This window comes from Hetaerina americana, unplaced genomic scaffold (genome assembly GCF_022747635.1).
Source record: "Hetaerina americana unplaced genomic scaffold, ioHetAmer1.1.p SCAF_89, whole genome shotgun sequence".
Lineage (NCBI taxonomy): Eukaryota > Metazoa > Arthropoda > Insecta > Odonata > Calopterygidae > Hetaerina > Hetaerina americana.
This window is the reverse complement of record NW_027287527.1, coordinates 1,296,788-1,310,875: the sequence shown is the minus strand read 5'-3', so window position 1 is coordinate 1,310,875 and position 14,088 is coordinate 1,296,788. Positions and strand designations below refer to the sequence as shown.

Sequence of the window (14,088 nt, the reverse complement as noted above, 5' to 3'; positions counted from 1 at the left end):
AACAGGCTTAAAGGGATGATACCTTAAGCCGGACATGAGTTTTTGAGTGGCACAAAATGTTTAAGGAATGCTGGGAGCTCGTCAGAGACAAGTTGGATGCCCAATGACTGCCGAACCGAGGCTCGGGTGGCCAAAGTGAAAAAAGTTTTGGACTCTGACAGGTGTTTAACCATCGCTCTTATCAGTGAGGAGACCGGCCTTTCAGTCGAAACTGTCCACACCAATGTAACAGAGGATCTTGCGATGAGGAAAGTGTGTGTGAAGCTGGTGCAAAAAGTCATGAGCAAGGAATAAAAACTGTCGCGGGTGGAAATTTCACAAGAAATTTTGGACTGCATCCAGGAGGATGAAGATTTTTTTGACAACTTTATTACCTCAAAGGATAGCTCAAAAGGAGCTCAAAGGATATCGGTTTGATTTCATTGAGGCAGTTCAAGCGGTGATGACAAAGGCTCACAACAGTATTTCGGAAACCGACTTCCGTGGACTTTTGACAAGTGGCAGACGTGCTGAACTAAGTGTATCGATGCTGGAGGAATGTATTTTGAAGATTACTAAGTGATTGTAATTCATTTTAATTTCTGGAACCAGTCCCAATACTTATTGTACGGAGCCTATAGGCCCTCAATATATATTTCTTCCATTTCTCTTGAATCTTCCCTGATTCATTGTATTAATTTTCCTGAGTTTTCTTTGATTCTTTGCATAGATTTTCCTTTCCTATTTCCTAACTGAGCTTTCACCATCCTGCATTGTGCACCAATCTCACCTTTCCTATGAAAACTTTCCAAATTCTTGCACTACATCTTCCACTACACTTCTTTCACCCTATTAGTTTCCCAGTTCATGTTATTATTCAAAAGTTATATCATAACATGCGTAGTCAATTGAATTTATAAGGCGATGTCAATTTCCATTTCTCAGTCTTAGGCATTTGTATTTTTTTCTATGTAAATTATTTGCATGTTTATTTTTGTAAATTCATCTAAAATAAAGACTGTGAACTGTAGGTACCTAAAACAGCAAAAATGCGTCCACAAAAATAAAATGCCATTCAGGAAGCCAGAACAGCATTTGGAGGAAATTATTTGAGACAGATGGATTATAATAAAATCATTTGAAAATTTTATTCTATAAATTAATTCAGTAGAAACACAACATATTTTTCAGGTACAGAGAACAACATAAACTTTGATTCATTAGATTTCCATATACCACTTAATTTTATCACATTTTATAATTACAGATCATAATGTGTATTGTTACGGTGGAGAGTCCTCTTGTGACGAATTCGATCTGCTGAGAGGGTGAATAATTCACTAAGTGTCTCTGCATGTCCCACTCCAACAATACACAATGGTCGATTTAGACGGCGTGGATCAACAACTGAAATGGAGAATAATGAATGCCTATCAGTAAATTTGTTTATTCAAAGGAAATGGGGGCATATTACCTATCACCACTAATGAGGGCAAGAATTTTCAAGTGCCTATCTATCACAAGTATGGATTGTTTTCATTTTTACCTTTCTTTGAATATCAGTAGACTGACAATGATACATTCGAAAAGAAACTGCAGTAGATTCTGCAACAGTTACTTTAAATAAAGTCATCCACTAATGTGCATAACAATGCAACAATTTCAAAGTATTAAAATCTTTTACCTTGACCAGGATTCGAACCAAGATCCCTCTGATTGTTTTAGTCAATTAAATTTTCTAAAATTTCAAAGTGTATTAGGATGTCTTGGTAGCTTAATTGGCTAAAGCACTTGTCTAGACAACGAGGGATCTGGGTTCAAACTTGTTTCATCCGGGTTGAAATTGCTGCATGGAAAAGATGCATTCCTTGAATGCTATGACATTTTCATAAAAAAATCATGTACAACTGATATTTGAAGGCATTCATGAGTTAGAAAATGTAAGATAAGAATATATGTGGGCGGTGTGGTTGTATAAAAGTATGTAGATAGTATATATGACAGGTAGTAAGTAAATATGTGATAGGAAAGTATTTAGGATACAGTTTGCCAATGGTTAAAGCCCTTATGCCACTGGCAACCAAACAATGCTGCTCTTAATGGTGATCCTGGGAGTATGTATATTTTTAATATTACAACTACTTATTATATTAATTACACAACTTATTATAAGTGTTAACATAAATTTTATTTTTTGTCAATTTAAGTGAAGCCCAAGGCAAATTAGCCAAAATCTAGTGCGGTTTCCGGAAAAAATTTGTCAGTGAAAAAAAAACACAATATCGATATGATTCTTCTGTGTATTTATATAGTTTTACCTATGGAAAATTCATTGTAGTCATGACTTAAGCTAAAAAAATTCTAAACATCCCAATGCTTAATCACAGTTGTTTTATAAACAAAACTTCAGTCATAGAAAGGAAAGGTTCAAGCCTATCCTCTGCCAAAAATGTTACTTGGAGAATTGCTGATTTTTTCAAATGATCATTTCTAAAAAGTTTAATCAAGATGGTTTTGTAAAGTAGAAAGTTGAAAATTGATTTCTCAGGAACTAAAATGAGAAATTCAATTGAGTTCAATTTGTACTCTTAATGCTTTCCTTGTTTTCATGAAAGTAACAATCAGAGCTTTACAGGTATGTTCACTTTTTTTATAAATATCTTTTGCTGATTTGCCATTTTCTTACCACTTGGCCTTCGCTTGTGAATAACTTCGAGCTCTTGTGAAGGTTTAGATGGTTCTGGATTACCTCCTTCATACAGCCCCTTGAACCCAAGGTATGGTGTAATTGCTCTTGCAACCAAATTTTCCAGCTTCAAACGTTCACTGCTGGGAGGGCAAATTTCATTGACTCCCTGGAAAAGGAAATGCAAATAGCTGTAAGATTAGGTAGTACTAGAATTTCATATTGAAACCTAAGCTACTTGACCATAGGTAACATAGTTGCAGCAGAGAGAAAATGACTGAGGGACTGAGGCTAGTGAAGGCAGTTGATTAATTGAGATAAGGAAGGGAATAGCAACAGGGTAGGAAGGTGACATTAGTAGAGTGGTGTAGTAAGGGGGTGTGATCATGCTGCAGCCCCCTCTCCTCCTCCCTCCTGAATTTTCATCCTGAAAGAATATTTAACAGTTTTTATTGGAAGTTAGTGCAATGTTCATTTTTATTATCTTGATACATTTACCAGACACTTTCAAAGAGGATAGTTTAATCATATTACATGTTTTGTAAATTTTCCATCCCATATCCTTGTAAAATATTTAACTTTAAAAATATTGTAAGTCATAGATCTTAAGCTTAGGTTTAAAATTTTTGACACCTTTAAAATGCCTAACCTATTCATACCTAACATCAAGTGCGTATTTCCCATTCCCATTTTTAGTGAAATATTTAACAATAAAAATATTGTTTTTCATAGATTTGAAGTTTTCATGGTGTGCTATGTAGCTGATGAGGTTGTTTCCAAAGTTTTGCAATAAGTGGAGCCATAATAAGCTCCGCACACACAGACAAATCTTAATAGCCACCACAGCAAGTTGTTAATAACCTCACCTGAATGGGGGAAATGAAGATAAGTAGGTGCAGATGGGAGAGAATATTGCCACGAAAGAATTGAGCATACACTGTTGAGAACCTTTGAATGAGAGAAAATAGTTCTCTGAGTACAGTGGGGTTGGAAATGAAGAGTCAGTATCAGCCCTTCAGTCTTTTTTTTTTGCTCCCAGGATGTCTCTGGTGGTCCATATGTACCCCTTTGGGATTCTAATAATTCTTTGACTTATCATCAAGTTTCCCATAGGTTGAACTATCAGAGTTGACACAACATGAATGTCTGAGGTGGGACTCCAACCCATGTGCTTTGGGTCAATAGTAGGAATATTTCCTACCTGACCAGTGATATTTACTCCAATGTTATTTACTAGGGAGTTTGCCTGTAGCCACTCATTCAAATTATCATTTCACAAATTAATTGATAATACAGTCCAGTCAATAAAAATTGGCAGTGAATAAAAATCATATTAAAAATTTAGGTTCTTCACCAAATCCAAAAATTAGTGATGTGATTGGTGAAAAGTATGAAGTATTTTAACAATAGAAAAATAGTTTTATGACTAAATCTTCATGTCAAAATACAACTGTGCTGACATTTTAGGAAGAATTAAAGTCTTGATTATGATTCTCACCCTCTGCTTTGGAGAAATGTGAGCATATTCCATCATTGGAACTGCCTGCTTAATATCCCTCCCCATTTATCCCTTTCCCTCTTCCCATCATTCCAGAAGTGTAACTAGGAGATAACAAAGGAATAGGGGATTATGAGGAAAATTAAGCATGAAGCATGGGTATTTACCTGCAAAATCAAAAGCATCTGCTTTATCACTGGTGGTACTTCATTTTTTGCTGCCTTGTATGTTTCTCCCACTGGTTTGTATCCATCCAGAAGGACCTCAAGTTCAGGCTTTAACGGAAGGACAATGTAGTCCCTAAACATTATTAGCCCAGCCTGCCGGATGCCTAAATTTCTTGACTGCAAAGCAAGGATTCCATAAGTTAAAGCCATTGCACAGTTATTTGGAGTGAATTGTAATATACTAAATTGAGATTTTTAAGCAATAATATAATGACTTATTCTAGTGAGACAATAATTTTGCCTCATTTGTAACTTAGTTGTGCTATTAGCTTTACAGCCACCTCACTGAGGAATAGATGCTGTGTGGACTACCTTTCATGTGGCTCCTAACCTGCGACCTATCTGGCATGGGTGGTCTTACCAATAGCAATAATCAGCAACAATCAATGGTGCCTATTTATTTGATCCCACCAGCAAAGCTCTAGGGGTCATCAGAATGCATGAGCCATTCCACCATGTCAAGTTTGTCGTCCATGGGGAGGGCACATGATAATAAAAAACTGATTTTTTGAAAAACTTTTTGTTCAATGAGTGATAAAAAACTGAAAATTAATGACAATATAAAATACATATTACACACTAAGCAAGATGAATAGATTGGAAGTTGGTGTCTACTACATCTGGGCCAATAGTTTATGGGGACTGATATGAGAACATTTATACCCTATTCAAACATTTGAGTTAGCATATAACATTTTCATTCATAGTTAGTTGTTAACAGTTTGCATGAGTAGAGTGAGCCATTTCAATTTACTGATTATTTCCCTTCATTTATTTTTTCCGCTGAGGTATCACTGCATTTTCAAAGGAAAATACATAGATACCTTATTGATACTACCCTATCTTCTCTAGAATTTATCTGAGATGTCCCACTCCATGAACTGGGCCAAGAATTAGTTTCAATGGGTGCTATGTAATAAAAATACATAATCATCTGGAGCGTACATTATAGGGATTGTTCAGGTCAGAAAGCATCAACCTACGGCATCATGGATATCTAAACACAAAAAAAGCCAGATTTTAAAACTGTCATTTCTTCGAGAGCCTTAGAACAACAAAAATTGTCATTTATGCCTCAAAATTCTCCTTTACTTTTAGTTGAAAACCCTCATAAATGTCAAAGGCATTTTGTAACTGGAGACTTAAGTACTTGTTTACAAATAAAAATGATGGAAAAATGGCCACAGATTGATTAATGGCCATAAAATGATTGAACCCATATGGATCATATGATAAGACTGAAGGCTCGAAAGATAGTGTAGAAGAAAAGAATGAAGTTTTATTGTGTGATAACTGATTGAATTTCTTTTGTTTTCAAACATTCGTTTTTAGGACAGATTATAGTTAAACGAAGTAAATTTAGAAATCATCTCTTGATGGGTAAATTTAAGTCTTTCCCTCTAATTAGGCCATCAATGAAGTTTAAGTGATACACAGAAGTGCCTAGGTCACTGACGTGTAACTTGCAAGCATAAGATAAGAGATATTTATGGACTCTCTTATATGATAACTGAGTGTGTTTTGATACCATTAACTGGTGCTCATAATGGGATAGCCATGGCAGGTGACAAGGTCCAAGTTCAATTAATGCCAACAACTATATTCCAACCATAAATATGACTTCAATGTATGTACATAGCAGCAATCTACAATTAATGCTTGTAAAGTGTTTCATACACACCCCGATTAGAGTAGATTTTCAACATCATAAATAATGAGGCAATACTTTGCACGTCACAAAATGAAGAATTGAAAAGGTATAACAAGGGAAGGTAGGATAAAAATATTACTGTTGAGTGGATACCTTTTAAGAGATTGGTAACTTTTGGGGGGCTGGTACACATTGAAAGACATCAGGACTTGTTTTCCAATAAAAAATTTCAAGATCAAATTTATAAAATATATGTATTCAGATTGGGCATACTTGTTGTCCATGTATTATTATCTTCTCAAATTAGGCTCATTAAAACAATTTTATGGCAATGGGGCTCATAGGTGAAGTGGAGAAGAGAAGGGAAGCCAATCTGGTGAACTATTAGACACCCCAATAATATTTCACTGTCAAAATGATATTACTAAAAAATGCCTTCCACTTACTTTTGATTACTCATATAATAAATTCAGATTGCAGAATTTTTCACTGGGAAATTTACATGAAGGAAAGATGAAGTATCAGTAATTGCTTTCAAGATTAACCGTGAATATTCATAATCAATGGTGCATATTTATTTAATCGATAACATATAACACATTTAAGATAATAGTGTCAGTATGAGCTGCCTTGTCTCAATGGTATATGGGTATAGTGGTTAAATACATTTAGGTATCAAAATTGATGTAACTATTGAAGATGGCCTTCAAATCTTGGATGAGGAAAGCCATTGGATTCTATTTTGAAGGAACCAATTAGATAAATACACCCAAATTTCATTAAATTGGGCACAAATGGTATAGCTAAAGGTAATTAGAAGCAACAATGAAGAATTTAACAAAGATTTCTTATGAAGAAGGAAGTTATTACATGAAAGAGAAAAATAATGGATTGCTTCTTGCCGATGATAAGACAACAGACTCATAAATATTACTTTTGTCTTCAAATACCCACAGAGAATTTTAGAAGATGGGAAAAGGAATTCATAAAAGAAATGCTTAGTTTATTGAGGAATTAGGGCGGCTTAACATTGCCAGTTGACCTCAATTACTCATTAACCATATTTATTTTCTTCCTAATCCATCTGAAAGCAACAAGCAATTTCATTGCTCATAAGAAGTACATAACTGTCAATTGGTAAAGATGTGTAAAGTGGCATTTTCTTGAATGCCTAAGAGTTACTGACACACACCAACTGGGAACTAATGTTTGTCAGCATTTCATGATTATTCCATAAGTTATTGCCAGTCGTTTGCTTTGATTGTGACTAATCAATCTTAATGCTTATGTCACTACCTCAGTTTGCTTGTTTGTAGAAACTGCAAATTTTGTTCTCCTGATTCTTCTTTAAAAGAAGTTTGGTAAGCACTGCTAACATTAAAATCAAGTGTATTTGTTTTTTAATGAATTAACCTCTCATTGTTAAGAATTGTCAGGTATTCCATTTGTCGTATTTGGAATAATAATATATTCAGGAACGTTTTACTAGCGCTTTTCACCACGAAAATTGTCCAAAATAGCCGAAAAAGCGAAAGGGTAAAGGTGATTTGTGATCTGTCAAATGTTATGACCTAATCTCCCTCACCTTGACCTGGTAAAAGATGGCTTCCAGCAACGTGAGCGAATGGGAGTAGAAGTGCTCCCACGTGGTGGACAGCTCCGCGGACAGTTTCCGGGCGTCCAGCTCTCCCTCCACCGCTCCGTCGGCTGCCCTCCTCTCCGGTTCCGTGCCCTTCGGCATCCCGGTGCTCTTCCTCTTAATCTCCGCGAGCACCTCGGACGCGGCCACCGGCAGGAGTTTGTCCTTGAGGTACTCGAAGATGAACGCCCCGGCCTCCGTCCTGAGAAGGACCCTCACATCCGCGTGCAAGGCAGAGAGCTCGCCCTCGGCCAGGGGACTAGCGGCCTGTTTGTTCCCCCTGTGGCAGTACCGGACCACCCTGTCGACGGCGCTCCGAATGTTGGCCCACTGCGCCCCGCACTGGCCCTCGCTTCCCCTCGGCACCCCTCCGTCATCTTCCTTCTGACCACCATCCGCACCCTCCTCCTCGGGTAGCCTCGTCAGGGAGTAGCGGAACATGGGATCGAACGACCGGAGACCCAGGACTTCTTTTCTCAGGAGCGTGGCGAACGTGGGGGTCCGCTTGAGTAACACCGGAAGCTTCCTCTGGGTCTCCACGGCAACGAGGGTCCCCTCTCCCTTCGGAGACGGGCGAAAGTGAAGAGGCATTGTTGTCGCTGGCTTTGCCTCCTGCGAAGGGGCGACCTTAACCCACACCGCCGAGGCAGATCCTCAGCGCAGTCGGCCCCCTCCGACCTCCTGAGTCACCCTTGTACACCCCCCTCCCTCCGGGTTCCCGCCAGGGATGATGATTAACCTGTTGCGTCTTGTTATCCCTGGGTCAGGTTTGCACATTCAGAGGCCGACGCCAAGGGTGGACGTAATCTTTACGGAGGATGAGCGGTCAATTAACACGCTCTTCCTGTCGATACGGGCCCACGGCGCTCAGCGGAAAAAAAACTCGCAGGGTATTCCTCCAGATGGATAATACTCGTCGTCTGAGCGATCCCATTTTCCCGCCAATTTCAAAAGAGATCCTCGCTGAGGACCTTAAACGAGAGTCGTAATCCGCCCAGTTTGGCGATTAGCCTATCAGTTTATCCCTGTCCAGGCGCGCGGGAAACGGACTGGGAGAGATAATAGCTGGATAGGGTTCGTTGGGTAGGGTGATATTTTGACCTCGGTGACCGAGCTTGTGGGTCAGTTCATAGTCGATTTCGAAGAACGCCCATCCTCGCCGTCGTTGCGTTGGTTTGTATCGCTATTGCCTGGCGTTCGTGTCCCTCTGGGTTTTGATAGTTTGAGGGTAGAGGGATCGGTGGGACGTAAAGGAGACGTCGCTTCGCCCTGATGTTTTGACTGCGGCAGGCGGCTTGTTAGTGTTGTGACTCACTTCCTCCCACGCGCCGCCGTTTCTTCGACTGATGCAGATAGAGAGAGCACCGGTTTCCGAGGAGCCCTCGGGCGGAAGGAGTCCTCTCGGAGTCCGCTATCTCCGTGTGCACTGTGGAGATGTGTGCATGCGTTCCGTATTTTTTTCGGGTCCTCCCTCTCCCTCCCTCCTTGCCCCTCGTGAACTGTTTCGAGAGTTGCGCAGTGTGGGTGACTCCTCTCTGTCTTGCACGAACTGGGGTGGGGGGATTCGAAGGAATGGAGCGGGGATTGGGCGGCATTCGGAGGGGCTGGAGGCGTATATCTCACATGGGTAGGGAGGAAAGCGATGGGACTGGTTGGTAGGAGACAAAGAGAGGGACAAAGGAAGGGTAAGAGGAGGAGATAGTGACGGAATGTGTCGTCCTTTCGACCTTCTCTCCCACTACCCTCGCCCTTTCCACTTTTCTTCCCGTAGTCATTTGCACCCCAACCCCCTATTCCCTAATCCCCCCCCCCCAGCTTCCCAAATGCAACGGCCGATCCAAGGGACATTCTTCAAAGGGGGGAATGGATAAAATCCGCCAGTTTTGTTTGCATCTGCGAACTTTGTGCGTGCTTCTTCAATCAAACGTTCGTTTATCAGCAAATATTGGTGTTTGGTAGTATCCATGTTGTTATATCTTGTTTAGCAAAACGACGTCTCGACCAACTTGGCTGTTTTCGAATTGGTCGTTAAAAAAGTAACATAAATAAACGCCTATTCCTGTAGGAGCCTGTATTTTTACGTTTGGCGAAATCCGAAGATTGCTTGACTGTTGCAGTCCGCCGCTCTCCTTCGTTTTCTGATGCTTAACTCCCTAAACGCCCTGAAAGATCTCTCATAGCGATTCTCTAAGCGTAAAAAGTTGTGGAGTATCGCATGAAAATTCGCAAGGAAGAAGTGATAGAATAATTCTATTCAAGTCAACCACTTATTATTTCTGGGATAAAGAGATTTTCCCCTCCCCGGACTATAACCTTGACGTGGTGGAAGGGCTTGTGCGTTCCGATGACCCTTAGAGCTGTGCTGGCGGGAGTAATAAAAATTGCTCGTGGTAGGGTCACCCATGCCAGATAGGTCGAAGGTTAGGAGCCAGACGAAAGGTAGTCCACGCAGCGTCTGTTCCTCAGTGAGGCGGCTGCAATGGCGTCTGATCCCAGTGGGGCGGCCAGTAAGTGATGGTGTCACGTTAAAAACACTATTGAGGAAGGCAACGGGAAACCACCTCAATTATCATTCCCTAGAAAAATATGATGGACAATAGAGATATTTTGAGTCCTGGCAACCACGGGGCCCGGCCCAATCGGCCGTGTGTCGTGCCCGGCAGCGGGGGAGGCAAGGCTTCCGCGGTCGTCATCCCACGAAACCCTTGCAAGGGAAAACCAGCAGCAGCAGGACAGAAGACGCAGGAGAAGAAGACCACATTAGTTAGAATAGGAACGTGGAATGTTAGGACAATGATGAGGACAGGGAAATTGGAAAATGTTAAGCGAGAGATGGAAAGGGGAAAAATAGATATTTTAGGTCTATGCGAGGTGAGATGGAAAGATAGCGGGGATTACTGGAGTGATAAGTATAGAATAATATACAGCGGCGGGGACGAGAGCCAACGAGGGGTTGCCATTGTATTAAATGAAGAGGTAGGGAGAAGTGTAGTCAACATAGAGCAGGTAACGGATAGAATACTACTAGTGGAGATAAAAGCAGAACCGACGAACTTAGTTATTATTCAGGTATACATGCCACCGAGCAACCATAAGGAAGAAGAGGTCGATAGGATATACGATCAGTTAGAGGACATGATCGCGTGTGTTCCTGCAGGGAAACATTTGATAGTGATGGGGGATTGGAATGCGACGGTAGGCGAAGGAAGAGATGGTGATGAGGTGGGGGACTACGGTTTAGGCACGAGGAATGACCGCGGGGAGAAAGCAGTTGAGTTCTGCAGGAGACAGGGGTTAGTTATCACCAACACTTGGTTTAGACACCACAAAAGACGCAGGTATACAAGGAAAATGCCAGGTGACTCGGGAAGATATCAGCTAGATTATATCCTGGTTAGACACAGGCTTAGGAACAGTGTGATAAATTCGCACAGCTTCCCGGGAGCGGATGCGGACTCTGACTACAATTTAGTTGTTATGAAATGTAGCGTACGTTTCAAAAAGATAAGGCAGGGGCGGCGAGTTAGAAAATGGAATGTAGAAGCATTAAATGGGTTGAAAAGGAAGGAATACAAACGTGCGGTAGAGAAAATCATGGAGGATGGTAAAGGGCTTATAACTATCGAAGAAAAATGGGAAATGATCAAGAAAGGGTTGTCTAAAGCCGCAAAAGACACTATTGGAACCGTTAACGCTAAAAGGACTAGGAAACCATGGATCACGGATGAGATGATCACAAAGATGGATGAGCGGCGAAAATGGAAGAATATAAATACAGAATTAGGCAAAATGAAGTACAAAGAATTGAACAATAAACTGAGGCGGGCAACAAATAAAGCAAAAGAAGCATGGTGGAAGACGCAGTGCGAGGATATGGAAAGTCTGCAGAGGAAGGGTGAAATCGGTGCGCTGTACAGCAAAGTTAAATCGTTATCGGGAAATAAGAAAGGAAGAGCAATGCTAACAGTTAGAGATAAGGCGGGTAAGGTAATAGTTGACGCAGGAAAGATCCAAGAGAGATGGAAGGAGTATATAGAAGAACTCTATAGTAAGGATCTCAGACCAACAAAGTTAGACATTGAAAAAGAAAATGACGTAGAGGAAGACAGCTTAGGTCCAGGCATACTAGACAATGAGATAGAAAGGGCATTAAGGGAGATGAAACTAAATAAGGCCGTGGGGGTAGATAACATTCCCGTGGAACTTTTAAAATGCTTAGGAAAATGTGGGAGGAAGAGGCTATATGGGCTGATCCGTAGTATTTATGAGGAGGGAATCTGGCCGGAAGACTTTGTGAGATCAGTTTTAGTTCCTATTCCGAAAAAGGTAAAGGCCACGTCATGTGAGGACTATAGGACAATTAGTTTGATATCCCACGCAGCTAAAGTTGTTCTCAGGATCATAAACAAAAGGATAGAGAGTAGGGCAAATGATTACTTAGGGGATGATCAGTTTGGGTTTAGGAAGGGGAGAGGTACGCGTGATGCCATTGCAGTAATGAGATTATTAATCGAGAGGAATATAGAACACAACCAGGAGGTATTTGCCTGTTTCGTAGATTTCGAAAAAGCGTTTGATAGAGTGAATTGGGAAAAACTAATGAGTACATTGCAGAAAATAGGAATAGATTGGAGGGAAAGGAGGCTAATCCGCAACCTGTACATGTCTCAGACTGCTCAGGTGCGGGTGGGAAACGGGGAGTCAGGATGGGCAGTGTTAGGAAGGGGTGTAAGGCAGGGTTGCCCATTATCACCGTTGCTGTTCAACCTGTATGCAGAGGAAATGATCAAAGAGGCATGGGAAGAACTCGAGGTAGGAATGAAAGTGGGCGGGGAATTCGTAAAATCAGTTAGGTTTGCTGATGACCAAGCTTTAGTTTGTCAGTCAGCCAAGGGGCTGCAAGCATTGCTGAGTGAATTGGAAATTCAGTGCGACAGGTATGGGATGAGAATCAATATTAATAAAACAAAGGTTATGCGATTTTCTAGAAAGAAAAAGGCCAAGCTTAACATTAAAGTAGGAGGGCAAAAACTAGAGCAGGTAGAACAGTTCACGTATCTCGGTAGTGTCTTGGACCAACACGGTCAAAGTAGTAGGGACGTAAGGAGAAGAATTGCGCTAGGCAAAGAGGCTTTCACAAGGAGGAGGGAGTTGATGACGGGGACTTTGAGTAAGGATGTTAAGAAAAGACTCGTAAAAACTTTGATATGGAGCGTAGCTATGTACGGTGCGGAAACGTGGTCATTGAAGCAGGAGGATAGACGTAGACTGGAGGCTTTTGAAATGTGGGTGCGGAGAAGAATGGAGAAGGTGAAATGGACAGAGAAGAAAACAAATGAGGAAGTACTTGGTATGGTGGGAGAAGAGAGGGGTTTGTTGGGAGCAATCCTATGGAGGCAGGAAAAGTGGATGAAGGGGGTGTTGACCGGCAGTGGGATGTTGAAGACTGTGATAGAGGGTAGAATGTTAGGCAAAAGAGGAAAGGGAAGGAACAGGATAGGGATGTTGGACGGGATGAAGGGAGGAAGAAAGTACTCAGAGATGAAGAGGGACCTGGTATAGAGTAGGATGATGGATTTTGTGTTTTGTTAGGAGTAATAAAATATTTGTTTGGTAGTTGTGTCCATCGAAAAACCTACCTTAACCGGTAGATTACCTTAAAAAAAAAAAGAGATTTTCCATTTTATACGGGCAAAAATCTTGTGAATGCATTATTTTATTATATGAATAAGCCATGTGTAAATATGTTTGCTCATGTTTGTGTTAGACTGACATTTTTCCTATAAAAAACACTAGTCCAGGAAAGGCAGAGATTAATTAGGGGACGGAATTGTGAGCTGCAAAATGTTTACAAACGATTAAAAAACCAATAGGGAACATGGTAGTGGAATTTCGCCGTATTACTAATCAAATGCTAGCATGCACGTTATTGGATACATTTCTTACTGCATCTTTAGGTGCAATTATTTGTTAGATGATAGTGTATGTATTTGCATGAGAGTAGAATGAAAGGATTTTTGCATGAATGTATATGCCACTGTGGGTATAGTTTTGTATGCATGTGTTGATTTTGCATGTTGTTGTCTTCCTGTTTACGGATGGTGACCTAACACCCCCCGCCACACGCCCTTTCGGCAGCTTTCGGGGTATTATTCAGATGTAGATGTAGAAAAATTTGTTTTTAATCTCCACGAAAAACGGCTTTATGACCGACTGTGATCTCGCTCACACTTTGATATGAGCGAAACGAGGGCAGTTAAAGCAGCGGCCTGCGAGGTATTATGTAAATGTATGTGAAACACTTGCATCTTTGACGGGTTGCCGTCTTACCCCGCTTCCGTTTTCGGCAGTTTTCTTGCCTCAAGTTCATTCCGTCCTTGGCAGGTTCCTCTATATTCAGAACCAACA

The 14,088-nt window shown here is 40.9% G+C and overlaps 1 protein-coding gene across 1 annotated transcript; it reads right to left on the bottom strand.

Moving 5' to 3' along the window:
- Positions 1-1,217: 1,217 nt before the first annotated feature.
- LOC139698575 (proline-rich protein 5-like) lies at positions 1,218-8,271 on the bottom strand. Its single transcript, XM_071597414.1, has 4 exons — positions 7,627-8,271; positions 4,331-4,507; positions 2,666-2,834; positions 1,218-1,386 (listed from the first exon to the last, which is right to left on the bottom strand). The coding sequence occupies exons 1-4, from the start codon at positions 8,269-8,271 to the stop codon at positions 1,241-1,243; spliced, it is 1,137 nt and encodes a 378-aa protein (XP_071453515.1). The 3' UTR covers positions 1,218-1,240.
- Positions 8,272-14,088: the final 5,817 nt, after the last annotated feature.

What these genes read in the sequence shown, in the direction of transcription:
- LOC139698575 (XM_071597414.1), bottom strand. Translation starts at nt 8,271, where the DNA reads ATGCCTCTTCACTTTCGCCCGTCTCCGAAGGGAGAGGGGACCCTCGTT. An exon ending in CCATCTTTTACCAGGTCAAG is followed by an intron (nt 4,508 to 7,626) that starts GTGAGGGAGATT and finishes CTTGCTTTGCAG; the next exon opens with TCAAGAAATTTAGGCATCCG. An exon ending in AGATGCTTTTGATTTTGCAG is followed by an intron (nt 2,835 to 4,330) that starts GTAAATACCCAT and finishes TTCCTTTTCCAG; the next exon opens with GGAGTCAATGAAATTTGCCC.